This window comes from Neolamprologus brichardi, chromosome 17, assembly GCF_056152115.1.
Source record: "Neolamprologus brichardi isolate AB-2024 chromosome 17, ASM5615211v1, whole genome shotgun sequence".
Taxonomy (NCBI): domain Eukaryota; kingdom Metazoa; phylum Chordata; class Actinopteri; order Cichliformes; family Cichlidae; genus Neolamprologus; species Neolamprologus brichardi.
Window position 1 is genome coordinate 36,512,501 of NC_142120.1, and position 27,646 is coordinate 36,540,146.

The window sequence follows — 27,646 nt, forward strand, 5'->3', positions numbered from 1 at the left end:
TGCAGCTTATGACAACTTCAGGCACAGCTCTCAGAAAAGAAAAAAAAAAACTAAGGTTGCCTGTGGCCATTTAAAATTAGAAATCTTAACTTTTACTCTAAACTGGATTCAATTATGGCAGCCATTAAATATATTAAAAACAGCAGAATAAGAACAGGAATTTCTGACCTCAGAGTTTCCAATGTACAATGGGGACTTAGCAGGTCTAGAGAAAGAAGCTTCACTCCTGAATCCCGTAGGTTGTTGTTACTCAGGTCCAGTTCTCTCAAGCTAGAAAACTTGGAGCTGAGAACTGAGGACAGAGCGTCACAGCTTCTCTCTGAGAGGTTACAAGCACTCAGTCTGAAAAACAATTTGTAATCAAATGAAATCCTCCATATGTTGAATCAAGACAAGGAATATATATTTATGTGCAATATAATTTATTTAACATTAGTCAATATATACATAAATACATTACAATTTATGTATGGAAAAAGAAGAAAGATTTAATGGTTTTAGAACCTTTTCCCCTCTCAGTTCACCTGTCACAGAAATACGACTTTAATTTCATTGGCCACTTTCAGAAAGCATGCTGCTTTACCTTCTTAGTAGGGCTGGATATCGTCACTGATTTCTAGAATCACTCTAATTGGGGAAATTTTGCCTCAGTCAGAAATATAACTCTGATCACTTATCAGTACATATCCATACTTTTATATCTATAAAAAGAAAGCTGACACTTGCGAGAATTTATCGAAGGTGCAAGCATCACAGCAGATGCCTTTATGCCAAAGTAACTGAGGATAAAACACAGAAAAACATGAAAGAGATTTTCCTGGTCCAACTTTTTATAGCAGATAACCTTAAAAATATTCTGCAATAGAACAAAAACGGAATAAAAACATGAATCAACATATGAACAATACCCTATGCTGCTGAAGTGAAGCAGAGCAAAGTTACAGAGGTTCGATTAGAGACACAGATAAGCGTTTTGCAATTTGGTTTCTTCAGTATTGAACAACAGAAATTAGGCTTTCTTGTTGCAAATCATTTAAAAAAAACACAAACAAACAACCCCCCCCAAAAAGCGCTTGACAGCGCTGTAAGCAACAGTAAACTGGTGGGTAATAGACAAGTGAATAATGCCGAAAGCAGAGGTTTTTAGATGGGAATTGTACACTGAGAGAGAGAACTCTGCAGGAAGTGTGATTTTATTGTGGTGGAAGCAAAACAGAAAAGGTAAAAGGGAATTCCTGACAATGTTTATGTGAAGCAAAATGTGAAGCGTAGTTTGGATCTTCTTTTGCTGCTGGTTCAGTCAATTTTGTTTGGAGAGAGACAAAAGCTGCAGCTTCAGAATCTAGCGCAAAAAAAGATGTACACACACTAAGAGTGGTCCCGCCGAAGTACCAGGCTGCCTGGGCCCCTATCTCGGTGGCCTGGGCCCCCATCTCTGTGGCCTGGGCCCCCATCTCGGCTGCCTGGGCCCCCATCTCGGCTGCCTGGGCCCCCATCTCGGCTGCCTGGGCCCCCATCTCGGCTGCCTGGGCCCCCATCTACTGTACCCCAACTACAGTCTCCAGTAAAGGGTTTCTCATCATTAAATGCTCATAGCATTGTCAACAAAAGGAAATCCTGCTATTAAGAGTTACAGAGGAACAAAGATCTGCAAGACATTTAATCAGGCTAAAGTATTCTGGGACACTAAAAATAAACCAAAGGGGCTTCTATGTGGACACATTAACATTCGCAGTATGTTACCAAAGCATGAGCAACTGGAACATATTCTAAGCAATTCCAATATTTCTATTTTGGGTATCTCTGAATCTTGGCTCACAAGTTCTTCTCCTGAGTCTGCAGTTGTCTTTCCAGAGTACACAGTATTCAGAAGGGATAGAATTGGAAGAGGAGGAATACTTGTGTATGTAAAAAAAAAAACACCTGGATTGCTTTTTACTTAGTTCACCAATAGATGTTGAAATAGAACATATTTCTGTTAAAATCACTCTTTCCCCAGAAATGTCATTTACGTTGATCTGTTTATATCGCCCTCCTTCCGCAAAGAATATTTTTTATGAACAACTACAGATATTACTTAAATATCATACTATAAATAATAAGTCTAATGAAATAATTGTAATGGGAGATTTTAATGTCAACTGGGACTGTGAAAAAGACAGAAAAACACTCAAGGACATAATGGAGACTTTAAACATTACTCAACACATTGAACAACCCACAAGAATAACGAGACACTCTAGAACTAAAATAGATCTGGCTTTCAGTAATAAGCCTGAGCGAATTATTAAATCTTATAATTTTATCACTGGTATTTCAGACCACAATTTTATATTATTTTCTAGAAAACTTATAAAATCACGGGTTAAGAATCACTTTCATAGTTCATCTAATAGGAGATCCTTTTATGAATTTATACCAAGAAGTCAGCGACAAAATGTAGCAGAAGCATTAGCATCAGCTAACTGGGAGCGTTTATTGTGTAGTGATGATCCACAATTCTGCAGCAGTCACTTCACTGACATTGTCAAGGATGTTATATAAACATACTCCATTAGAGGTCAACAAAAAATAAAGACAACATCTAATCTGCCCTGGTTAAACAAAGAGTGCAAGAATCTAATGAAAACAAGAGATTAATTACTAAAACAGTTCCTGAAAACAGGTCCAACTCTGGATAGACAGATTGACTTCAATGTGGAACAAAATAACAAGAAGTTTGAGACAGGCCAAAGCAAATTTTTTTATAAATATAATTGAAAGAGCCAAAGGTAAAGGTAAAATTATCTGGCAACACCTAAATAAATTACTTGGCCGTCATTCAAACAAAAGTAAAAACACAATTGAACTTTATGTAAATAACTCTATTGTTAGAGAGCCTCTATCTATTGCCAGTAACTTAAACACTTTTTTTTTTAATTTCATCTGTTAAGGAGATCAATCAGAGGTTTGACTAAGTTGTATGCTCTGATAATGTGAATGATGTTGGTCAAAATTTGTTCACCATCACTCATATTTCAGACACTGAAGTTGCTAAACTAATTACAGGTTTAAAACAATCTAAAGCAAAATCCCATTATCTAGATATTCATACCAGTTATCTGTCATGTGAATGAGAGCTGAACTGCTGGAATAACCAGGTTTGTAAGCATGTTGAAACTGAGTGAGTAACTGATTGTCTGTTAGGTAATGTTGAATTTGTTCATAGACAATCCTCTCCATAATTTTACTTAGAACGGGGAGTAGACTAATAGGTCTGCTATTGACACCATTAAAAATGTCATTCTTGTTTTTAGGAATGGGAATTATTTTTGATTCTTTCCACTGCAATGGAAATAAGCTGCATACCAACAATCTATTAAATATGTGACATATAGGAAGGGACACAAACTTGGCTGCAACGTTGAGCAGTTTACTGTCTATGTTATCAGAGCCGGAGGATGTATCGTCAGGAAGTGATATCAATAAGCGCTCTACCATCTCTGCATTCACTGCCTCAAACTTAAATTGGCATTGCTTATTATTCATGATAACATCCTGTATAAGACGACGTGATAAGACGTGACATGCTGTCAGGTGAAATTCTGATACATCCAGAGGTGGGTCGAGTATCCAAAAATTGTACTCAAGTAAGAGTAGCATTACTTTAAAATATTATTACTCAAGTAAAAGTGAAAAGTAGTCGTCAAAAAAGTTACCCAAGTAAGAGTAAAAAAGTACTTGGCGAAAAGACTACTCAAGTAGTGAGTAACTGTTTGAAATGTCCGATTTATTTTTTAAATAAATGTTATCAGACAAACAAAAATAAATAAATATACAAATTTAACTATTTTCAAAAGGAATATATGTAAAAAGATCAACAAAATAAGGCACAACAATTCTAATTTCCAGATTTCAGTTTTTCACAACATAAAGCTTTTTTCACCAATACCTACAGTAAATAATATAAACATATAAACAGTGCAAATAATTTCCAGTGACAAGATATGCTGTAAACGTTATATTCATTTTTGCTCCAAATGGCACAGCAGCCTCAGAGAAAACATTAGAACGAGGCATCTTCAACATATGTTCATACAAGGCAGCTCAGTTTACCATAAGTTGTACGGGTGTGCATTTATTTCTGCATATTTAGCAGAAATGTGCCATTTCTTCACTCAGTGAGGTGATAGTTAAGCTTCAGCAGCAGTTTGCTCTCAAGGTTCTTTCTGTGAAGCTGTAACTGTTTTTTAGCAGTGAACAGGAGTCCTGCATGACTGAGAAGTCCTTCACAAGCTCCAGATGCATGAAGAGCTGTATTGACTTTGATTGACAGCTTCTTGATGTGAGGAAAGCCATGCAATAGATCCACACCTCCAGTGAATGGACATGAAAGGTACCTCTCCAGCTCCCCTGTTTCTGGCTTTCCTGACCCCATGGATCCATCATCTTCGTCGAATAGGCCGCTGTTTGTGCTAGCCTCATCCAGCTCTGAGTCCAGGTGATGCCTGATGAAGTGGAGACCTGTGGAAAGATGTATGGTTTTCAAAAGAATTAGGTCTGGTCATTATAGTGCGTATACACTGCCAAGCTGCAGATGTTTGTTTGGAGCTAGCCTCCAAAAGCTGCCCATACACTGTGCGATTTTTGGCCCATTTTGAGACGATTTTTCAGTCACGCAACCGTTTTGGGGATCGGTCGTGTTTTGCCTTAATCGTGTGTGCATTGTGTAGTTTACATGGGGTAACGAAAAGCAGTAAACACCTCACGACCAGCTCCCACCAATCATCAATCGTATGGTCGCAAGATAATCAAACCTGTTTGAAATCCTGTTGCCCCTCAACGCAGCCTCTCACACTGCGCACACACAAACACAGAAATGAAAGAGAAAAGGTGGAGCACCATGGCAGTTTATTGTTCTAACAATATACTTTTCATATTCGTGCAATATACCTTTCACGTTTAAACAATATCATATCACGTTCGTACAATATAATATTTATATTGTACAAATGTGATAATTATGTATATTGTAATAACGTGATATTATATTGTTCAAACATGAAAGGTATATTGCTAGAACAATATACTTTTCATGTTACAACGTGATATAGCTCTATTTTTCTTTTGCCTGGGTGGCAGCTCTATGCTTCGGTATCCGAGGCTTTTCAATGTGGCCTCACAAAATTATCACGACTACAATAACCATGAAAAGAGCTGGATGGACATTGCTGCTTAATCACAGCTGCCTGGTCAATGTTTTTCATTAGTAATTTAGCAAAGTTGATGGTGTGTGTGTCTGTGTGAGTAAAAGACAGAGAGAGGGAGAGCAAGGGACAGATTTTGTATGATAAGCTTCATGTTATGGACGCACAGTTTGAGCACTCAGGTCGCATCAGAGCATCAGGCCGTATAGTGTGAGACCCTGCAACTTGACCTATGAACTTCTAACCCCTGCAATTTAATTGTACAGTTTGATCAGGAGCGGAATAACGTGACTGAAAAAAATAAAAAATAAAAAAAAAATCGCACAGTGTTTGCCCAGCTTAATGCAGACTGTTTAAACTAAACAAGCTGCTGTTTCACATAATAAACCCTGTCACCCGCAGTATTGCCTTCTGTTTTAACAGTTAAAGCAGTAGAGATGAGCTGTTTACATGTGCGTTGAACTCTAGCGTCATTAACCAGGCTAGCTGTTAGCTTATAGCTCACACTAGCTAACCAGCGAGCAGTTAAAAGGACAGCTGAAGCTGCACAAAACACCCACAAACTTATCTCACTACAACGTACAAAATATGACTCGCAGCTCGAGCTCGACACAGCTGCTGTAACATAAGACTGACATCCAGCTAACCACAGCTAAAAAGAGATTTAGAGAAAACGTACCGTTTCCTCAGGTTACACAAGTTGAGTTGTTTCATGCTGAAAAGTTGGTTTGTTTTGGCTCTCACTGAAGACACCGGCACTGAAGACATAGGTGTTCTTTTGTACTGCTTTTAAGCGAAACATTCTTTGTACATGAGGCCAAGGCTGTTCATCCTCTTCAGCTCTAGTGTAGACAAGTGGCTTTGCCATGTTTTCATGTTTCTTCTTTCCGTGTGTCCGCTACTTTGAAACGCCTGGGCCGCTCTGCCCGCTACAGTTTCAAACTGGTCATGTGACTGCATGGCCACATCTCATTGGTAAAAAAGCTACCGGAAAGTCCACTGGCGGCATGCTATCTAATGTGTTAAACTAATAATTTTTTTTAAAAAGTAACGAGTTGAATTTTGCAAATGTAGCGGAGTAAAAGTACCGTTTCTTCTTCACAAATGTACTCAAGTAAAAGTAAAAAGTATCGTGCAAAAAAGGTACTTTAAAAGTACATTTTTTTCAAAAACTTACTCAAGTAAATGTAACGGAGTAAATGTAACTCGTTACTACCCACCTCTGGATACATCAGCAGGACCGCTCTTTGTGTTTAGGTCTTTGTGCAGAATTTGTGTACCTGCTCCCATTTACTGTTTTAGCTGTTTGGTAGTTGTTGAATTGTGAGGTTTAACCTGAGATTATGGCATTTTGGGCAAAATAAATTTATATTTAAAAATTGATTCCCGAATTTTAATAAATTGCTATCGCATTATTCAAGCTAGAATTGATTTTAATCAGAAAATCGATAATCAAAACCCACCCCTACTTCTTAGCCTTCTGATGTACAAGTTGTGAAAATGAACTACTACGCGCCTTGAGTCAATGGTTCTTTGGCTTCTTATAAATGAAACTGAACTGAGGTGAACCAAAAACAGTTTTTAGCTGATGCCTGGAAGCATAACCTCAACAAAGATTATAGCAGGATCTCAGCACAAGATGGCAATTTCGAGATGGCGCCAGATGTCATGCCATCCCGTCTCTCGGTTCTGAAATGTTTATGTATTGTGTTCATAGTGGTGTCCCTGCTAGTTTTAAAAAACCCACTCCTTTTTGGTGTATGAGTGTCAGACTCTTCTTAATATCCCTGACTCACTGCTGATGCTCCCCTTCCTTAGCGAGCAATTTGGAGGACTTGCGCTGCCTCTGGTGTCAGTACAGGAGGAACTGTATCAACGTGATCCATCCTGTAATCCTTTAAAATGGAGCGCTAAAGAAGTAGATGTATATGTGGCGCATGCTCTGGAAAGCATGTGAGAGTCATATCATGGATGCGGCGGATCCTTGCCAGCAGTGATCCTAGCTATTTGGAACTTTTTTCTGACCTCAAAAAGTGCTGCCTTCTTCCTGTTTACCCGACGTTGTCAGAGCGCACTCACCTGATGCAGTTTTATTGGTTGCAATGCTGATGGGATACAAGGGGAGGTGAAGCAACTTATTAATAAATAACTTGTAATTAGTGCATTTCCAACCCACTACCATGGATGGATAGAGAGTTAGCTTCCTTAAATGCATAAGCTGGACATCATGTTCCTAACTGAGACATGGCTCCACGCTGGTGAAGTAGCACCTTTGCCCCCCAGATGCCAGTTTCTTCAGCTCCCCCTGGTTGTCTGGGTGGGGAAGCGGGGTCAAAAATGCAAACAAATACAAAGTCCCAGCTCCTGATTTTAAGCTGCCCTGTGGTTCTAATTATAGTCATCTATCGTCCACCTAAATGTAATGATTTCTTCATTTCTGAATTCTCAGACTTCTTGACATATTTCGTCACTCACTATGAAAGGATTCTTATAGGGGGGGACTTTAAATTGAGTCAGTTCTTACTCTGACCATGTAAAATACTGACGATTTGTCACGTCCTGAGGTGTTCCTCAGGAACGCAAAAGTTAACCTTCCGTGTTTCTATGATACCACATGTTCCAGCCATGCATTCCAGCCCTAACAGTAACCTTATCCCTAACCCTGACCATAACCTTATCTCAACCTTAACTACCATCTTAATCATGTTAGATTGTGTTTTCCAAAGCGATTACAGTAAAATAAACCTACCTGTGTAGATGCATTCCAAATGGTTCTCATAATTTTTCGGCCATGTGTCGGGTGGCTGAAAGCGTAACATACCCAAAGATTTCTCACGTAGCGTAAAATGCTACATCGGTTGCGATGTTCCAGACTAGAAGTATTTCTACAGGCTTGGAGAGACACTTTATTTTCAATCATCGATGTCTGCAGCAAAAGCAAATTATTTCTCAAATCTCATTATAAGCATAACTCCAAACTTTTATTCAACACGGTGTCACAACTTAGAAGTGCTGTTCAAATTTGACAGCTCATTACTTTATGTTGTTTAGAGACAGGGCTGAAACACTTAGAAATCAGATTACTCCATCCTTGGGTAGTTTGTCAGACTACTCAGCTGCTTTGCCTGTTGGTGCTGATAAACTGTTCTCTGGCTTTAAGGTTATTTCCCTTTCTGGATTAACTAAGGTTGTAAACGGAGCTCAATGTACAACCTGTTCTTTGGATCCTCTACCAGCCTGGACTATCAAGGATGTGATCAGTTTTAGGGCCTTACATTCTGTTTCTTTTAAGTACTTCATTGATTACCGGAGTTTTCCCTGCCTGTTTTAAATCAGTTTTGGTAATACCAATCTTGAAAAAGTCTGGACTAGATGTTGACATGGTTGCAAGTTATAGACCCATCTCACAACTATCTTTGTCTACGGCGTTTAAAAAAGTTGTTTTTAAGCAGCTCACCAACCATCTGTCAACAAACAATCTGTTTAAACCATTTCAGTCTGGTTTTAGACCAAATCACTACACACAAACAGCTTTAATCTAGGTGGTAAATGATCCGTTGGTAAATGCAATGATCACACCTCAGTTTTATTACTGCTAGATCTAAGTGCTGCCTTTGACACTGTGGATCGCTATACTTTAATGGATAGGCTAGAAAATTTTATCAGAGGTACAGGAAATGTTTTATCGTGGCTGAGATCCTTTCTGTTTTAAAAATGATCTCTCTGAGACCTGTGCAGTGAGTCATGAGGTCCCTCAGGGCTCTGTACTTGGCCCGTTGCTGTTTTCTCTGTATCTGCTGCCTCTTGGACTTCTTCTATGTTCTTTTAATGTAACCTTTCATTGTTACGCTGATGAGCTATATGTTCCTTTAACCATTGGAAACTCTGCTGACTTGCCTAAATTAGAAGCCAGCTATCTGCAATTAGGAGCTTATTGTCTGATAATTTCCTGCTTCTTAATACTGATAATTTCAGTACTTGTCCCAAAATTTCACCTTGAAAATTGATGACTATGTCATCAATTGTAGGGACAAGGTAAAAAACTTGGATGTGTGGTTTGACACGATGCTCTCCTTCGACTCCCATGTTAAATAGACAACAAGGACTACCCTTTATCATCTGAGGAACATTGCTAAAATCAGGCAAGATTTATCACTTGACACTGCAGAGGTTCTTATCCATGTCGGATAAACGGTAAGAACAAGATCAACACCTACCTCAGCTACCCTGCTGGGATAATAGTCTGGTCAAAGGGGGAGATAAAAACAACTGACATCGAGACAAGGAAGCTCTTGAACATGTATGGAGAGTTTCACCCCAAGTCCAGCAACCTGAGGCTGTATGCTAGCGAAAGGAAGGAGGCCGGGTATACAGAAACATCTGTGCAGAGTATAGCCTGGAAGTCCCGAGGTCAAATTGGGAGATGTCCCCAAGGTGGTGGAGAATGACCAAGCTAAGATCCGGTGGAACTTCCAGATACAGACGGACAAAATGGTGGTTGCTAAACCACCGGACATAGTGGTGGTAAACAAAGAGAAGAAGGCAGCCGTAGTGATAGATGTAGCGGTTCCAAAAGACAGCAATATCAGGAAGAAGGAACATGAGAAGCTTGAGAATTACCAAAGACTCAGAGAAGAGCTCGAGAAGATGTGGACAGTGAAGGTAACAGTGGTCCCAGTGGTAATCAGAGTACTAGGTGTGGTGGCCCTCAAGATAAGCGAGTGGCTCCAACAGATCCCAGGAACAACATCAGAGATCTCTGTCCAGCAGAGCGCAGTCCTAGGAACAGCTTCTTTGTTTTTTTAATATACATGTAGCAAGAATCAAAATTGAAACAAATGATGAAATTCAGCAAATTTTGTTCATGAGTTTAAACTTTTTTTTATGTTATTTGTGTCTTTTAGTTTTCCGTTTATTCATATATTAACAATGTCCCAATTTTTCTGGAACTCTGATTGTACTTTTTCACAGCACTGTAGTTACGGCCTGACTACAGATATGCATAAGACATAAGTAAAAAAATGCTTGAGCTTGGAGACAAGATTAATTGTTGCTTTTTATTGCTTCCTTTTAGTTAAGTATAATCAGCATTTTAAAAATGACAGGATAAGTAGATATTTACTTACAGAGCTTTGTTGGAGGCTTTGACCACTGGCAGCAGCCTCAGAAGAGCCTCCTCTGAGGCTGAGTATTTCTTCAGGTCAAACACATCCAGATCTTTTTCTGATGACAATAAGATGAAGACCAGAGCTGACCACTGAGCAGGAGAAAGTTTATCTGTGGAGAGACTTCCTGATCTTAGGGACTGTTGAATCCCCTCCACCAGAGAACGATCATTCAGTTCATTCAGACAGTGGATCAGATTGATGCTTTTCTCTGCAGAGAGGTCTTCCTCATTAATCACCTTCTTGATATACGCAATAGTTTCCTGACCAAAATCTGAGCCATTTCTTGCCTGTGTCAGCAGGCCTCGTAGAAGAGCCTGACCGGTTTTCAGTGAAAGTCCCAGGAGGAAGCGCAAGACCAAGTCCAGGTTTCCGCTTGGACTCTGTAAGGCCTTGTCCACAGCACTCTGGTAGAAGTGTTTCTCAGCAAATTCTCTTCTTTCAGAATTGTTGGTTGTTTGTTGTTCTTCCAGCAGATTGACTCCAGAGTTGATGAAGGTCAAATGGACATGAAGAGCAGCCAGAAACTCCTGAACACTCAGATGGATGAAGCAGAACACCTTGTCCTGGTACAGTCCTCTCTCCTCTTTAAAGATCTGTGTGAACACTCCTGAGTACACTGAGGCTGCTCTGATATCGATGCCACACTCTGTCAGGTCTGATTCATAGAAGATCAGGTTTCCTTTCTGCAGCTGATCAAAAGCCAGTTTTCCCAGTGACTCCATCATCTTCCTGCTCTCTGGACTCCAGTGTGGATCTGTCTCAGCTCCTCCATCATACTTGACCTTCTTCACTTTGGCCTGAACCACTAGGAAGTGGATGTACATCTCAGTCAGGGTCTTGGGCAGCTGACCTCTCTCTCTGGTTTTCAGCAAATCCTCCAGAACTGTAGCAGTGATCCAGCAGAAGACTGGGATGTGGCACATGATGTGGAGGCTTCGTGATGTCTTGATGTGGGAGATGATCCTTTTCCCCTGGTTCTTATCTCTGAATCTCTTCCTGAAGTACTCCTCCTTCTGTGGGTCAGTGAACCCTCTGATCTCTGTCACCATGTCAACACAGTCAGGAGGGATCTGATTGGCTGCTGCAGGTCGTGTGGTTATCCAGAGGTGAGCAGAGGGAAGCAGTTTCCCCCTGACGAGGTTCATCAGCAGCACATCCACTGAGGTGGACTTTCTAGGGTCAGTTAGGATCTCAGTGTTGTGGAAGTCCAGAGGAAGTCGACACTCATCTAAACCATCAAAGATGAAAACAACCTCGAAGTCTTCAAAGCTGCAGATTCCTGCTTCTTTGATTTCAGTAAAGAAGTGATGAACAAGTTCCACCAAGCTGAACTTTTCCTCTTTCAGCACATTCAGCTCTCTGAAAGTGAATGGAAATATAAACTGGATGTCCTGGTTGGCTTTGTCTTCAGCCCAGTCCAGGGTATATTTCTGTGTTAAGACCGTTTTCCCAATGCCAGCCACTCCCTTTGTCAGCACTGTTCTGATTGGTTCATCTCTTCCAGGTGAAGCTTTAAAGATGTCTTCTTGTCTGATTGTTGTTTCTGGTCTGTCTGGTTTCCTGGATGCTGTTTCAATCTGACTGACCTCATGTTCATCATTGACCTCCGCAGTCCCTCCCTCTGTGATGTAGAGCTCTGTGTAGATCTGATTCAGAAGGGTTGGGTTTCCTGCTTTAGCGATCCCCTCAAATACACACTGGAACCTCTTCTTCAGTGCAGATTTAAATTTCTGTGGATAAACTGCATCTAGAAGTTCTGAATAACAATAATAAAAAATACAACATCAACAATCAGTTAACAAAATCTTTATGACATTTCAGTTCCCTCAAGAAATGACTCAATAGAAGTCTGTTAATCTCATATGACAATTGCAAATATTCCTTCATCCAGCATCTTAAATCTTTATAGAAATCCTCTTACTGCTCTGCATAAGGTCAGCCAGGTCCTCCTGCTTCATTCTCCTCAGGAAATCCAGTGTGATCTTCATAACTGCCTCTCTGCTGCTCCTCCTCTCCACATCATCCTCCTTCTGACGCTGCAAAAATTCTGGGTAATCTTGACTTAGAACGTTCTGGATCTTCTTCAGCTCGCTCTTCACAAAAGTGATGATGTTGTCCTCCAACAGCTGGAATAGAATACTTTATGAATGACCCAATCAGACTGAAATCATACAGCCAAACTTCAGATCCATTTTGGACACACTGACAATCCACTGGTCTACAACGAGCAGCATGGAGATGACTGTGAACAGGATAGATGTAAAAGTAGTTGTTGTACATGTACAGACCATAAATATGGAGTCCAGGTGTGTTTGATTCTGCTGGGCAGACTGACCACTGGGAACCTCTGAGCTCTCCCGGTCCACTCTGTGGAGGAACCATGAAGAATTAGGTCAAGCACAGGGAAAAGGTGGAGTAGTTCTCTGCTAAGAAACAGTCAGGTTGAGTATTTCCTTAACTTGAAATAATCATTTACTGTCTGCTCATGTATTTAAAGATACATTTTTTCCAGGGAAGTTAACAATAACAATAATAATAATAACAATATTAATAAAAATAATAATAATAAAACTGTCATGGTGTCCCTAGCTGACTTGGTTTCTAGGCCACGTGTTTTGTTTTATTTTTCTCTCTCCTCTCCTCTCCTCTATCTATCTGGGCAGAGCTCATCATGGGCTCCCACTCTTGGCCTATGTAACTCGGATAATTATCCCACCTGCCACTGATCTGCCTGAGCCACTACTTAAGGTGGTGGCTCATTGCTTTCTTCGCTGAATCTTTGAGTAACCTCCATTAGTACAGCCCTGGCAAATCTCTGTTTTTGTGCAAATCTCTATCTTTTTCCGATCGTGCTTTCTTGTAAATAGATTCCTGGACTCCCTGTTTCCTGTACTGTTCCCGACTCTGGCAGTGTGGTGTGTACGGAGCGAGAGAATGAGTGACTGAAGAGGATCAAGGAGAGAGTTTTGGATCAGTGTATGGAGTGCGTTAAACTTTACTGAGTGTATGGTCCTGTTTCCCCTACTTTCCTGGATCCATGAAACCCAGACCCTTGTACTTTTCATATAGCTCACCCAGTGTTTCTATAAATAAACTGTTGACTTTGATTCTAAAAAGCTGGTATGCACCTGAGTCCATCTCGTCCCTGTGACAATAACTCTACTTTTAAAGTGCTTTGAAACCGAGTGCTGAACAATTATTAGAGGGTAAAAAAAGATAAATAAAAGCAATACAGAATAAAACAATACAGTTTAAAATCAAATAAAACAAAAAGGAAAAGCAATAAGAACAACTTTAGGCATAGAATTAAGACACACAGGAAAAAGGTGAGTGTGCATGTTTCATATATATATATATATATATATATATATATGAAACATATGCATATGAAACATATGTTGCAATGCATATGAAACATATATGTTGCAACATATATGAAACATACACGTTCTTCTCTGGCTAAGTTCAGAACTCCCTTTGCAAAAAAAATCTCAAAGTGTTCTTTGATGGCAGTTTTTCATTTGAGAAACAAATTCTGTTGTAAAAGCCAGCTTCTTCCAGCTTAAGGCCCTTGCAAAAAGAAGGAACATTTTGTTGTCTGCTGACTACGAGAAAGTGATTTATGCATTTATTTCATCCAGATTTGATTACTGTAATAGTGTTTATTTTGATATCAACCAGGCTCTGCTATCTCATCTTCAGCTTGTTCAGAATGTTGCAGCCCCACTCTCGAAAGGCACACATAAACACGACCATATTTCCCCAGTCTTGGCCCATTTCCATTATGTTCTAGAATTAATTTTAAAATGTTATTGCTTGTTTTTAAGTCTCTAAACGGACTAGCATCCCTTGTACTTCTCTGATCTTTTAATTTAAAAAAAAAAAATACTCCAAACACTACTAAGCTGATAAGTTGCTTCTGATTGTTCCTAGAAGCAGACTAAAACACAGTGGAGATTGGGCCTCTGTGGTTGTTGTGCCCAAACTTTGTAACAGCCTGCTCTTCAAATAAGGACCTCTCCAGCAATCGACATTTTTAAATCTTTTCTGAAAACACATCTTTACTCCCTATATTTTAATTGTACAGAGTTTTTTTTGTGTTTGTTTTACTATGTACAGCACTTTGGTCAACCTGCGCTGTTTTTTAAATGTGCTCATAAATAAACTGACTGATTGAATTGCATCCTTAACTGTTCACCACCTTTAGAGAAATCAGTGATAAAATCTATTCCCCAGTGCTGTGTAATCCATTATTGTGTGTTTGTTTGTTAGTTAATTTATTTCAATCATGTAAACAATACACAAAGTTAATTTAGTAAGGAAAAGAAGAAAAAATGTTAATAAAATAATGATGATAGTAATAATAATAATAATAATAATAATAATAATACTACAAACTAAAGCTAATACCTTTCAATATTGCTTCAACTGTTCTCATTCAGTTACATATCGAAAAGGAGTGGGAAGTGGGAAATGGAACTCTACACAAAGGGGAGTAGCAATTTTAATACATAAAATTATTAATCTCACAGTATGCAAAACAGTAATAGAGGGTAGATTCGTACTCATGGCCTGCATTTGTATAGCATTAAATTATTTCTCACATGGAGTGAAATCTGGGGAATGGAGTAGAATAGGCTAGTTTCTTCATCTGAGCCACATATGATGTACTACCTTCCCCCGTAAATCTGCAGCCTGTGATCCAGAATTTTGTGTTCATTTTGTATTGTTGACGTCTTATATTATTGTTGTTAAGTTCTTGTTGATGCTAATGTTATTTAGGATTTGTGTTTCCTTTTATTTTGACATCCATTGTTTATGTCATGTTAATTTAGATATTAGCTCCTAGATTGCTCAGTTTCAGTTCTTTGCTTATTAAATCCCTTTGCGTCTTCACCAGGTCTCTCTGGTTCATGTCTTAACCTGTCATGTTTTGTTTCTGTGTGTGTCATGTTGTCAACCTTGTGTCCTGTCGGCATCTCATTCTGTTTTCTTTTTGTTTTCTTTGGGGGTTTTTTTAAGTCTTGTTTCTATGTTCATCATGCTTAGTGTTACTTTCCCATGTGGTGTTTATTTGGGTCAGATGTTTCCTTGTGTGTCTCCACTTCCCCTGATCACCTCCTGTGCATATTTAGTCTGCGTGCTTTTTTTCATGTATTCATAGTGATAGTTATTATAGTCTTATCAGAGTTATCATAGTAATCACAGTTATCATAGTTGTTTCATAGTTCCTTGGTCTCATCTCTGATGTCTTAGTTATTTTAGTTTTCCCAGTTTAGGTTTTCAGTTATCTCTCACCCCTGTTTGCCTTAATTTGAGTTGTGTATTAATGTTATCAGCCACAAAAAGGCTTGTTTTTCATTTGCAACTCCGTTTTGTCTCTGTCCCTGTCTGCTTTTGGGTCCATACCTAAAATACACTGGCATACTCCACCATGACACGGCTCTGGTTTGGAAAGGACCCATCTTGCTCCCCGTGTACAGTCCCAGCAATACTCAAGCACATCTTTGTTGGTTGTAGGACTAGCCTTACTCAAGGCAGATACACATGGAGACACAATGAGGTCCTGTTAGGTAATAAATATATCATTTTAAATGCTTATATGCTGATTATTATTGGTTTATATGAGAGAGGCCCAGACTTTAGTGTAAAACTAGGTTACAGGCTGACCAGAAACTGCATGTTTTTTGTAGAATACGAGGAACCGACAGAGTGAGACTAAGTCTAGACAGGTTGCCCTGGCAACAGACCTTAGAAAGGGGAAGTTATTGCAAGCTGCACAGGAAGTTTTAGTGCACAGGCATATTAATAAAATCAGACACAGAAAAGAGGAACTGAATAGAAGAAGTTTTGTGTGTAATAAAACTGTGTGACATATGTGACGTCGAGAGGTACATAAATAACCTGGCTTCCTGTTTTCTGTTTGAGACTGGCTGATGTGAGCAGGCGTTTCTGTGTGTGCTCAGTCTCCATATCCTGGGATATTTAAATAAAGATCATTTTTTAAAGTAAAAGACCACTTTTGAGCCGTGTCTTTTTGGCCCTAAGAATCAAAAGAACCGTTTTTAACAGTCCTCAGGGGTCTAGCCGAAAAAGTTGAGTGCAAGAGAAACTCCATCAACACTCAACCTTTCACAAATCAAGAGGAGCATCAGTATCCATAAGCATTTGTTCGGGAGGGGGACAAGCTGAGGACTAGCCCTTTAACTCTGGATCTGGGCTCTCTGAAAGTCGCCAAGGATTGGTAGATGCAAGTAGACTTTTATCAGAGGCTAATTTTCCCCACAGAGATCGTAACAACTACTCTGCGACCAGACCTCGTCCTTTGGTCCAACTCCAGAGAACTTGCTTACATCATTGAGCTGACGGTACCGGAGGAGGATGCATTTGAGAAAGCATTTGAGTGCAAGAAGCTGCGGTATGCCAACTTGACAGCTGAGGCAGAGCACAGAGGCTGGGAGATCAATGTGCGCCCGGTGCAAGTGGGGTGTAGGGGCTTTGTTGCCAGTACAACAGAAAAAACTGCTTTGAGAGATTGGAATCAAAGGACAGGTGCAACAGCAGGCTATAAAAGAATTAACTAACACTGCTGAGAGGACCAGTCACTGCCAATGGATAAAGAGGGCTGACATCACTTGGGCAGCTAAGGCAGTCAGCTAACTGCGAGACACACTCCCAGCCATGGTTTTGGTGGTTGGTGTGGGGGTAGGTGTGAGCTTGGGTTGTCTGGGGGTACCCTAGGGATATTTTTCCTAGGCGGCTCAACCTGGCGACTGTGGTCTTGATCTGGTTGGGGCACTAGTATCTCTTGGGTGGTGTTTTCCTGTTGGCTGTGTGCAGCAGGGCTTGGGGAGGGTCTGTGCTGGTGGACGTGGGTTACTGGCCTGGTAGCCTGGCTGCCCCTGGGTAGGTCCGGGGTGGGCTTGAGGTTCTGGGGGTGCTCCACCTCTGGGCTGGGGCTCTGGCTGGGCCTTGGGGGCTTGGGTCCTGGTTCTTGTGACTCCGGGGGTTGTGTGTGGGTGAATGCATGGGGGCCCAGCCCTGGCACAGCGGTTGTGCATTGACAGAACTGGGGGCCCCTTCAGCTGGCAGGGAGGTTGTTACATCCTTGCAGGAGGTCTCTGCTCACCAGGAGTTCACTCTGCAGGTGGGCAAGAGATATAGCAGAGGTGGAGAATAAACTCAACCTGGGTGTCTATTGTCTTATGTAGTCTGGAAGATAGGGTGTAATTTCCCCTGCGGTAGGGTTGAGTGGGCCGCCCCAGGTTCTGTGGGGCTTGGGGGTGCTGCTACCGTGGGCCCCAGTTTCGATGGGCCTGGGCCCCCTGGCCTTTTTGGATTACAGGTAACGGGGGTGCCTACTGCTGGCAACAGGGGAGCTGACCCCAGTAGGGGCTAGACCCACTCTGGTGCAGCTGGCTACCGGCAGAGCCTGCGGGCACATAATTGCAGCCCCCTGTAGCTTCTCTGCTCCATGGCTGCTGGGTGACCCCTCGTCTGGGGCTCTCCTCAGCTCTTTTCAGGAGGGTGGCGCGGCTACGCCTCGAATGGTCCTCTTTGGGTTCTCGTGCTGTGGGGGCCTCTAGATGTCTGGGGTCTGGATCTCCTCTATGCCTGCTTCATGTCCTGGGGGACGGGGCTATAGCTCCCCAAACCCCCTAGCACAGGGGTCAGCAACCTTTAACACCTAAAGAGCCACTTGGACCCAGTTTCCACGCCAAAGAAAACACTGGGAGCTGCAAATACTTTTTGAAATCTAAAATGAAGATGGCACTGTATATATTGGTATTTTTTTACCTTTATGCTTTGTGTGAACAACTAAAATAAGTAAGTAAAGTTTTTTTATTAAGCGCTTTTCTCTCTCTCTGAAGAGAGCTGAAAAGCTACAGCCGGCTGTGTGCGTACAGCAACCGTGTGTGAAAAGCGGTCAATAAAGAGATGCTGAAAAGCATGTTCATTCAAACATCGTCGGGTTTGCCGTGATATGTTTACAATAAGACTTATGGTCCCGAACCTCTGCGCACAGTGTCTGCAAATCGGGGCTTTCATCTTTACGCAGGACTGTAAGCTGTCGTCTGTGAGGCGTGAGCGGTGTTTGCTTTTAACATAGTTCACGGTGGAGAATAGCTGCCGACATAATGTGGATCCGAAGATCCATAATCGGCCTACCTGGGGTTGAAAGTCTCGATAAATGCACAGGGTTTCGGCGGGTACACCGGCTTCCGCGAGTGTGACGCTTATTTTGAGCAATGAAAAAAAATATATATATATAATTTTATTTTTATATTTCAAAATCACAATAATCTAACAATTTAGAACTACAAGTTAAAAAAAGAACTAAACACAAATAAAATACACTTCAGCTAAATACTTATAATTTATTTTCCCAAACCACCCGGAGCCGCAAAATAAAGACTAAAGAGCCACGGGTTGCCGTCCCCTGTCCTAGCAGATCATTGCAAGCGCACTCACACATACAGGTGTGCACACAAGTGTACACATGGGTGCTCACAGACACACTACACCTTTCTTGGCTGCTACCTCAAAGCACACCATGGGCTGTCGGTCTTCCGTGATGCACAATAACAATCAATATTTTTTATTAACTGTTACTTACACTTATCTAGGTTATTGCTTTGGTCTCACTATTGTGTTGCTCTCTTTTTGCCAGTTTTCTTTCTTTTTTTTTTTCTTCCTTCCAACAGGTGATACAGCATATTTTTTTAGTATTTTCTCACTGTCCCACTTCCCCTCTGTTTTTCTTTCCCTCCCGCCCTTTCTATCTCCTTTCCTACCCATCCATCCATCTTCTTCCACTTTATCCAGGGCCGGGTTCTCAAGGGCAGTAGCCTAAGGAGGAAGCCCAGACCTCCCTCTCCCCAGCCAACGCCTCCAGCTTATCCAGGCAAGCAGATAGATATAATCTCTCCAGTGTGTCCTGGGTCTGCCCCAGGGCCTCCTCCCGGTAGAACATGCCCGGAACACCTCACCCAGGTGCCCAGTGGCGGTCCTAGCCTGCTGAATATACGCTCTTTTCTACTCTGGAATATTCTCACTAATTTTCTTGATATTTATTTATAATCACCTCTGTTAATCCTTGTTATTTATAATTGAGTGATCTGTATATACAGTGGGGCAAAAAAGTATTTAGTCAGCCACCGATTGTGCAAGTTCCCCCACTTAAAATGATGACAGAGGTCAGTAATTTGCACCAGAGATACACTTCAACTGTGAGAGACAGAATGTGAAAAAAAAATCCATGAATTCACATGGTAGGATTTGTAAAGAATTTATTCGTAAATCAGGGTGGAAAATAAGTATTTGGTCAATAACAAAAATACAACTCAATACTTTGTAACATAACCTTTGTTGGCAATAACAGAGGTCAAACGTTTACTATAGGTCTTTACCAGGTTTGCACACACAGTAGCTGGTATTTTGGCCCATTCCTCCATGCAGATCTTCTCAAGAGCAGTGATGTTTTGGGGCTGGCGCCGAGCAACACGGACTTTCAACTCCCGCCACAGATTTTCTATGGGGTTGAGGTCTGGAGACTGGCTAGGCCACTCCAGAACTTTCAAATGCTTCTTACGGAGCCACTCCTTTGTTGCCCGGGCGGTGTGTTTTGGATCATTGTCATGTTGGAAGACCCAGCCTCGTTTCATCTTCAAAGTTCTCACTGATGGAAGGAGGTTTTGGCTCAAAATCTCACGATACTTGGCCCCATTCATTCTGTCCTTAACACGGATCAGTCGTCCTGTCCCCTTGGCAGAAAAACAGCCCCATAGCATGATGTTTCCACCCCCATGCTTCACAGTAGGTATGGTGTTCTTGGGATGCAACTCAGTATTCTTCTTCCTCCAAACACGACGAGTTGAGTTTATACCAAAAAGTTCTACTTTGGTTTCATCTGACCACATGACATTCTCCCAATCCTCTGCTGTATCATCCATGTGCTCTCTGGCAAACTTCAGACGGGCCTGGACATGCACTGGCTTCAGCAGCGGAACACGTCTGGCACTGCGGGATTTGATTCCCTGCCGTTGTAGTGTGTTACTGATGGTGACCTTTGTTACTTTGGTCCCAGCTCTCTGCAGGTCATTCACCAGGTCCCCCCGTGTGGTTCTGGGATCTTTGCTCACCGTTCTCATGATCATTTTGACCCCACGGGATGAGATCTTGCGTGGAGCCCCAGATCGACAGTGGTCTTGTATGTCTTCCATTTTCTGATGATTGCTCCCACAGTTGATTTTTTCACACCAAGCTGCTTGCCTATTGTAGATTCACTCTTCCCAGTCTGGTGCAGGTCTACAATTCTTTTCCTGGTGTCCTTCGAAAGCTCTTTGGTCTTGGCCATGGCGGAGTTTGGAGTCTGACTGGTTGAGGCTGTGGACAGGTGTCTTTTATACAGATGATGAGGTCAAACAGGTGCCATTCATACAGGTAACGAGTGGGGGACAGAAAAGCTTCTTACAGAAGACGTTACAGGTCTGTGAGAGCCAGGGATTTTCCTTGTTTGAGGTGACCAAATACTTATTTTCCACCCTGATTTACGAATAAATTCTTTACAAATCCTACCATGTGAATTCATGGATTTTTTTTTCACATTCTGTCTCTCACAGTTGAAGTGTACCTCTGGTGCAAATTACTGACCTCCGTCATCATTTTAAGTGGGGGAACTTGCACAATCGGTGGCTGACTAAATACTTTTTTGCCCCACTGTATGTATGTATGTATGTATGTATGTATGTATGTATGTATGTGTGTATATATATATATATATATATATATATCTGTGTATATGTATCTATCTATATATGTATATCTATATATCTATATATGTATATCTATCTATCTCTATCTCTATATATATATATATATATATGTATATCTATCTATCTCTATATATATATATATATATATATATCATACATGATTCCAAACAAATGTTTGGAATCATGTATGATTTTCGTTCCTCTTCTCACGTGTACACCACTTTGTGTTGGTCTTTCACGTGGAATTCCAATAAAACTGATTCATGTTTGTGGCTGTAATGTGACAAAATGTGGGAAAGTTCAAGGGGGCCGAATACTTTTGCAAACCACTGTATTGTGTTGTTGTGGTCTTCATAAATAGTAGTACAGAAAAGCTTCAGCTTACTTGTTGGTTGTCCTTCACCTCTCTGCCGCTCCCTCTTTCAGGTACAGCCTCTACTCTGCTGTATCCATGTTCAAACCTGACTGCCTCACTCCTCACCTCACTGCCATAATAACTGTCATGCTCTATGCCCTGAAGTCCAGTGAAGGCGTCATGGTAGAAATGATTGCTGTAGCGCTTGTGTTTGAAATATTCCCAGTTAAAACGAGTATTTTAATTTCCCACCTCCTATTTTATTGTTTTCAGAAACAGCTTGAGGAGGACAAGACGTTTGTTCTGCTGGACGGTGATGACGATGACGACAACAATGAGGTTTTTTGGAAGATGACAAAGAAACAGATATCCATGATGTGGCTGGGTAAGGCTCACATACAGGCACACACGTTGTTCGTCTTCATCCAAGTGCTCACACCAAAAACCCAATGTGTGTAATAAACATTAAAAACCCTTTCCTTAAAATAAATGTTTTCCTGCTAGGTGTTGTGCCTGTAGCATTTTATTAATACTTTACTTTTTCAAAGGATATGTTGATAATGCTCTGACAAAAACATCTTAGTTTAACACACTTGTTCTTTTGGGATATGGAAGTGATATGGTGGTTCGTTGGTCTTATCATAACAAGAGGTTTGTGACCTTAACCCCCACTAGAGGCCTTTTTTGGTGTCTCCTCTAACCTCAGAATACCTGCTACTGACCAAGGCAATAATGGATAGCAGGAATAGTTTACTATTTGGCCTCGAGGACTGGCATTACAGTATCCCTTTTTAGGGGTCAAACCTTGTTGGTTCTGCCATAATGCCAGGGTCAGTCGTTGAACCTGTTATGTCTGTATGTCTGGCAGCCCCACCCAGTAAGCTGTAGTTTTGATGCTTTTTTTGGGGGGGGGGGGTATTCTCTCTTACTTTTCTCCCCAGTTTCCCCATGAGGATGTTTGCAGGGCAGCGTTTGGAGCCATGGGTCAGTTTTGTCAAGCTCAGCACAAAGTGTGCAACGAGAATCCCACTGAGGACAACCATATTAATATATATATATAAATATTAGGGTGACCATATTTGACAGTATTTTGTCTCTATCCGCCACTGTAGAAATTTTAACAACCTCCGTCCGATTTCCAATTTACCCTTCATTTCTAAGATACTCGAAAAAGTGGTTGCAGCTCAACTTCATGTACACCTGGTTAATAATAATATCTACGAGAGATTTCAATCTGGTTTTCGCTCATGTCACAGTACAGAAACTGCTTTACTTAAAGTCACTAACGATCTTCTAATCGGAGCTGACTCTGGTCTTCTCACCATTCTCGTCCTTTTAGATCTGAGCTCAGCCTTCGACACCATTTCTCACTCTGTACTTCTAAGCAGACTTTCCTCTCTCAGCATCTCTGACACACCCCTCGCCTGGTTTCAATCATATCTCCTCGACCGTTCCCAGTTTATTCAACTAAGATCATTCCGCTCTCGTCTATTCCCCGTCACCTCTGGTGTACCTCAAGGCTCAGTTTTAGGCCCTCTTCTCTTCATAATATACATCCTCCCTCTAGGTACCATTTTCCGCAAATTTGATCTTCAGTTTCACTGTTTTGCTGATGACACCCAGTTATATCTCTCTTGCAAACCTGATTCCTCCCTCCCACCTTCCTCCCTTTCAGAATGTCTATCAGAGTTAAAATCCTGGTTTACCTCTAATTTTCTAAAGCTCAATGAGGATAAAACTGAGATCCTCGTTATTGGCACCAAATCCAACCTTTTGAAGGCAAACCATTTCTCACTCACAGTCGATAACTCCACAGTTTTCCCTTCTCCTCAGGTTAACAAGTTTGTTTAACAAGGTAATTTGGAGAGTAGTCACAGTGCTGTTTGTTGGAGAATGTTGCCGTGATTCACGCCTCCTCTAGAGGACTGCACCCAGCACCGAGCAGGTGGAAGATCAGCTGGGAGGTCCAGGTAAGCATGAAGTCCAATAGGTCAAATCCAGTGATGACAGAACAGTCTGAAGTTAGTGTGGTCGCGGAGAGCCCGCGGAGAGCTCGGAGAGCAGAGAGAGATGATAGGACGTCAATAGATAAGCGATAATTTATCACAACATGTGAGTTTAAATAGGCCTTCATGTGAATGCGGATACCGGCCCATTTACCCTGTCTTCGTGAATGTTTCTTTTGTGGGAGAGTAGATGGTAAGTGGCGTAGATAATCAGGAAAGTCCATCAGGAGCGGAGGAGGATTCTCAGATTTCCATTTCAAATCTAGTGTCTCGTGATCCAAAGGCCAGAGATTCAAAAGAGTTTGACAATCATAGGCAAGTAACATAAAGACATCAGGCCAGCACAGAGAGAGAAAGACAGCAAACAGCAAACAAAAGCCAAAGAGACGGCTTGCCGTGCACACTGGCTCCATCTTGGATGTGGCCATGATTCTCAGTTCATGACTGCAGTAACTGCTGTTTCATAAAAAGAAACAACCATTCAATTTCACAAACTGCTTCCTGTCACAGAAATAACTCAGAATCCAAATTAAAATGTCATAAGATCCTAACTTACTCTCCACTCTAGTGGTTAAGAATACTGTATTACACACACTTTTATTTGTTATTGTTTTTCAAGTTTCAAAATCCATACGTGAAAGCTACCTGCATAGACTGATGATTGTGTAAAGTCAACTTAATGTTTTACTCTTGAGTTTGGTATTTTTGTCTTTGTTAGGATTTCTTCTTTTTCTCTTCTTTTCTGTATTGCTGTATTATACAATGGCTTACAAAGGTGGTGTAAAAATAAACTTATATTATATACTATACAATTTAACAATATTGTCATCGGTAAATTTGATTTACTGAGGCCTTAGCAGATAATTCACTGTAAATTTTAAGTAATAAACTTTGTTTGTCTTCTTTTATTGGTGCTATTTTTAGTGAATTTATAAAACAAGTTCAAGTTAATAAAATTCGATATAATTATTATGAAATTTGACTTACTCCAGGTTCGGGAGCCAATTTATTTAAACCTTTCCCATTTTAAAACATATAAAAACATGTGCTTATTTGGATGTGATGTAGCTGAAGCTGCTGCATCTGCAGGAGAGTTGATGTGATCAGAACTGCTCAGGTTGACTGCTCGAAGCTGTTAGCACTATCTCAAAATCTGGCTGTTTCCTGTAGCTCTGCACTGAGTCCTTCTACACACAACAAGAAGCAGTTAAATCAGCTCTCAAAGAGTTCATGTTACTAACAGCTCACCTCTCTGCAGCAGACGCTTGCTGGTGTTTAAAAGTAATGGGGCCTTCTCTAGACTGATCACTTTTGAAGGACACACATATGGACTCAGGTCCAGGTTCGGGTTTGGGTTCAGGTCCAGGTCCAGGTTCAGCAGGTCCCCCATAGATCCTATTAAATAAAAAAAAAAATCATTTGCAGCCACAGAACTTACTAATGAAGACTTAGAATAGCTTCATCATCCCAAAGAGAAACTGTTTTGCAAGTAGAGCATGAGCAGAAAGAAACTCCAAGACCTAATCCTCGGCCAAAGTTTAGGTTTGCAGGAGCAGTTTCTGACTGGAAGTTCCAAAATAACAAACTAGTGTAGGTTTGAACACCAGGCAAAGATAGAACTGTGGATAAAGAAATGTAAGTTTGATCAATACGAGTTCACAAGTTCACAAGTTCTAATATCTCATTGTAATTAACCCAATTCTTGTGAATCCAGTTTATTATTGATTATTATCATTTTTATTATTATTGACTATTATTATTTTGTTCTGTCAATAATAATTTAAAAAAACTAATTAAACTCACAATTTTCTGTAATTAATCGCGATTAATCGCAATTACTTGATCAATAGCCTGGTTGCAATTACATTTTTTCAATTTTATATTTGAGCTTGTGACTGATATTTATGCAATATAATGAAGTAAATGCAGAATAAACACAAAGGATGTATGCTTAAATTCAAAGAGAATTTGAATAGTTTGTCAATCTTTTAAAACAGGTTCTCTCCTGTGAAATACAACTTTTTAAAAAAACTATATACTAATAGGTAAGTATACACTAATATATAATATATATTAGTGCTGTCAAACAATTAAAATGTTTAATCAGATTCATCACAGGGTCACTGTGGATTAATTTTGATTAATCACAATTAAATATCATTCATTTTCTATATTAATCACATTTCATTTTGCATGCGCAAACAGACTTGAGAAAAAAGGGAAAATATACACTCTTAACATGTTTATTGAACATCTTGAACATTCATGTTAACAAAATACTCTGTAAACATTTATCCACTCTCTCTCTGTCACTCTTGGGGAGGCACTTCAAGTCCTTGAAACGAGGAACCAAAGCTGTGTAAAGCACGTGTTCTCAACAATATTAATAGGTTTGCAGTTTGTTGCAATCCACTTGGCAATTCTGTCAGTCAAGTAGGTAGACTTACTGAGCCCCTGATGCTCCGTGAGTGGTTTGTCGAAAGCTGGGTGACGCATTAGCCAAAGTGCTAGCAGCATCCCAGACTACCGTATGCTTTGTGTCAATGTGATGTCCTCTTTAAGGTCTGCAAACCTTTGGTTTGCTTTCTAGAGCAGCATATCAGCTGTGCAGATGTACCAAGTGTACCACTTGTTTCTGTTGGCTTAGCCACTAGACTAAAGTCAAACTACCCACTGCTAGCAGTTTTTTCTATGATAGTTTAGGATCCAGATGTCTGATGTCTAAATTTCCATGTGGTTAAAATAGTTAAAACAGACAATTTTGTCAAAATGTGGCTAAAAAGCAAATAAAAATGACAGTTACGCCTGAGCCTGTTTTTCCTTTGAGACACTGCTCTCCTACAGATATGCATTTTAGAAAACAGGAAACATCAAAATCATTTACATCAGACACCAAACTGATATCAAATAGTTCATGTTACTAACAGCTTACCTCTCTGCAGGAGAAGCCTGCTGGATGTTAAAACCTTTAGGGGTATCACTACTTAAGGACTCACAGCTGGGTTGAAGTCCAGGCTTGACTCTCTGATGGATCCTAAATAAAAAGCTCAACTCCTCAATAAAAGCTTCATGACATATAAACTCCTACAATTTTAGATGATTTAATATAAACATAAACTTACGTGTTCTCAAATGACTTTTTCCCTGAGAAATTACTGAAGAAATTCTTCAACCGTTTACTCCTAGAGGACACAGAGCTGGATGCGGGTGCAGGTTGGTTCCTGTGAATAATGATGGAGCAGTGATGTGAGTGCTGAGCTGTGACATGGAGAAGAGTCATGGACAGTTAGAGATGGTCATCTCACCTCTGGGCTTTGGTCTGGCTCTCATGTTCCCCACACAGAGTGGTTTTAGAGAGAGAGACTGCCTGCTCTCTTCTACAACACTGACCCATGCTGCTGAATTCACATCAGCTCACACACACTTTCTACCTTCACCTGCAGAGGAAACAAATCATTCATGTGCACATCAACTGAGAGCTGCAGAGGTCATGTCTGATGTGTTGGACTAACATGCACTCCATCTGAGACACAGCTTTCATCAGTTCACTACAAAAAGTGTCACAGAGAGCCAAAATGCCTCCATTACTGTAGTCATAGAAATCAGCAGGTAAAACATGGCTGTAGAAATTACAGAAAGCAGCTTTATTTCACTAACAATGCCCAGGACCAAGCTGACTGCTTACAGAGTGTTCATACTCTAACTGCTAGCTACGTCCAGATGAACAAAATCAACCTTTTACAGGAGATGAGAAGGCTGATGAGAAGGGCCAGCTCTGTTCTAGGATGCCCTCTGGACCCAGTGGAGGTGGTGAGTGACAGGAGAATGGTGGCTAAGCTGTCATCCCTGTTGGACAACATCTCCCACCTCATGCAGGAGACTCTGACAGCACTGAGCAGCTCCTTCAGTGGGAGACTGCGGCACCCACGGTGTGGGATGGAGAGATTTAACAGGTCTTTCCTCCCCACTGCTGTCAGACTCCACAACAAAGACTTCAACTGATCAAACATACACAAACCCACACATGTGCAATAAGACTAAGTGCAATACTCTTTTCTGACAAAGTTGTATTTTTACTCAGTTGTATATGGAATTTGTATTCTATTTTTATCCTATTGTATATTTTATTCTATTTTATTCTATTGTACATATTTTA

The 27,646-nt window shown here is 40.7% G+C and overlaps 1 protein-coding gene and 1 pseudogene across 1 annotated transcript in view; one reads left to right on the forward strand and one right to left on the reverse strand.

The window, feature by feature from the left end:
* Positions 1–27,000, reverse strand: part of LOC118456101 (uncharacterized) — a 33,409-nt gene extending 6,409 nt beyond the window's left edge. The window contains exons 1-8 of the mRNA XM_087830766.1: positions 26,796–27,000; positions 26,613–26,711; positions 26,423–26,524; positions 24,739–24,885; positions 12,643–12,721; positions 12,276–12,480; positions 10,313–12,110; positions 169–342 (exon numbers count right to left, since the gene is read on the reverse strand). Coding sequence (XP_087686892.1) covers positions 169–342; positions 10,313–12,110; positions 12,276–12,480; positions 12,643–12,721; positions 24,739–24,885; positions 26,423–26,524; positions 26,613–26,711; positions 26,796–26,884 — 2,693 coding nt within the window. The 5' untranslated portion in view covers positions 26,885–27,000. The remainder of the gene's footprint in view (positions 1–168; positions 343–10,312; positions 12,111–12,275; positions 12,481–12,642; positions 12,722–24,738; positions 24,886–26,422; positions 26,525–26,612; positions 26,712–26,795) is intronic.
* Positions 1–27,646, forward strand: part of LOC148098023 (uncharacterized) — a 206,070-nt pseudogene that overhangs the window by 43,092 nt on the left and 135,332 nt on the right.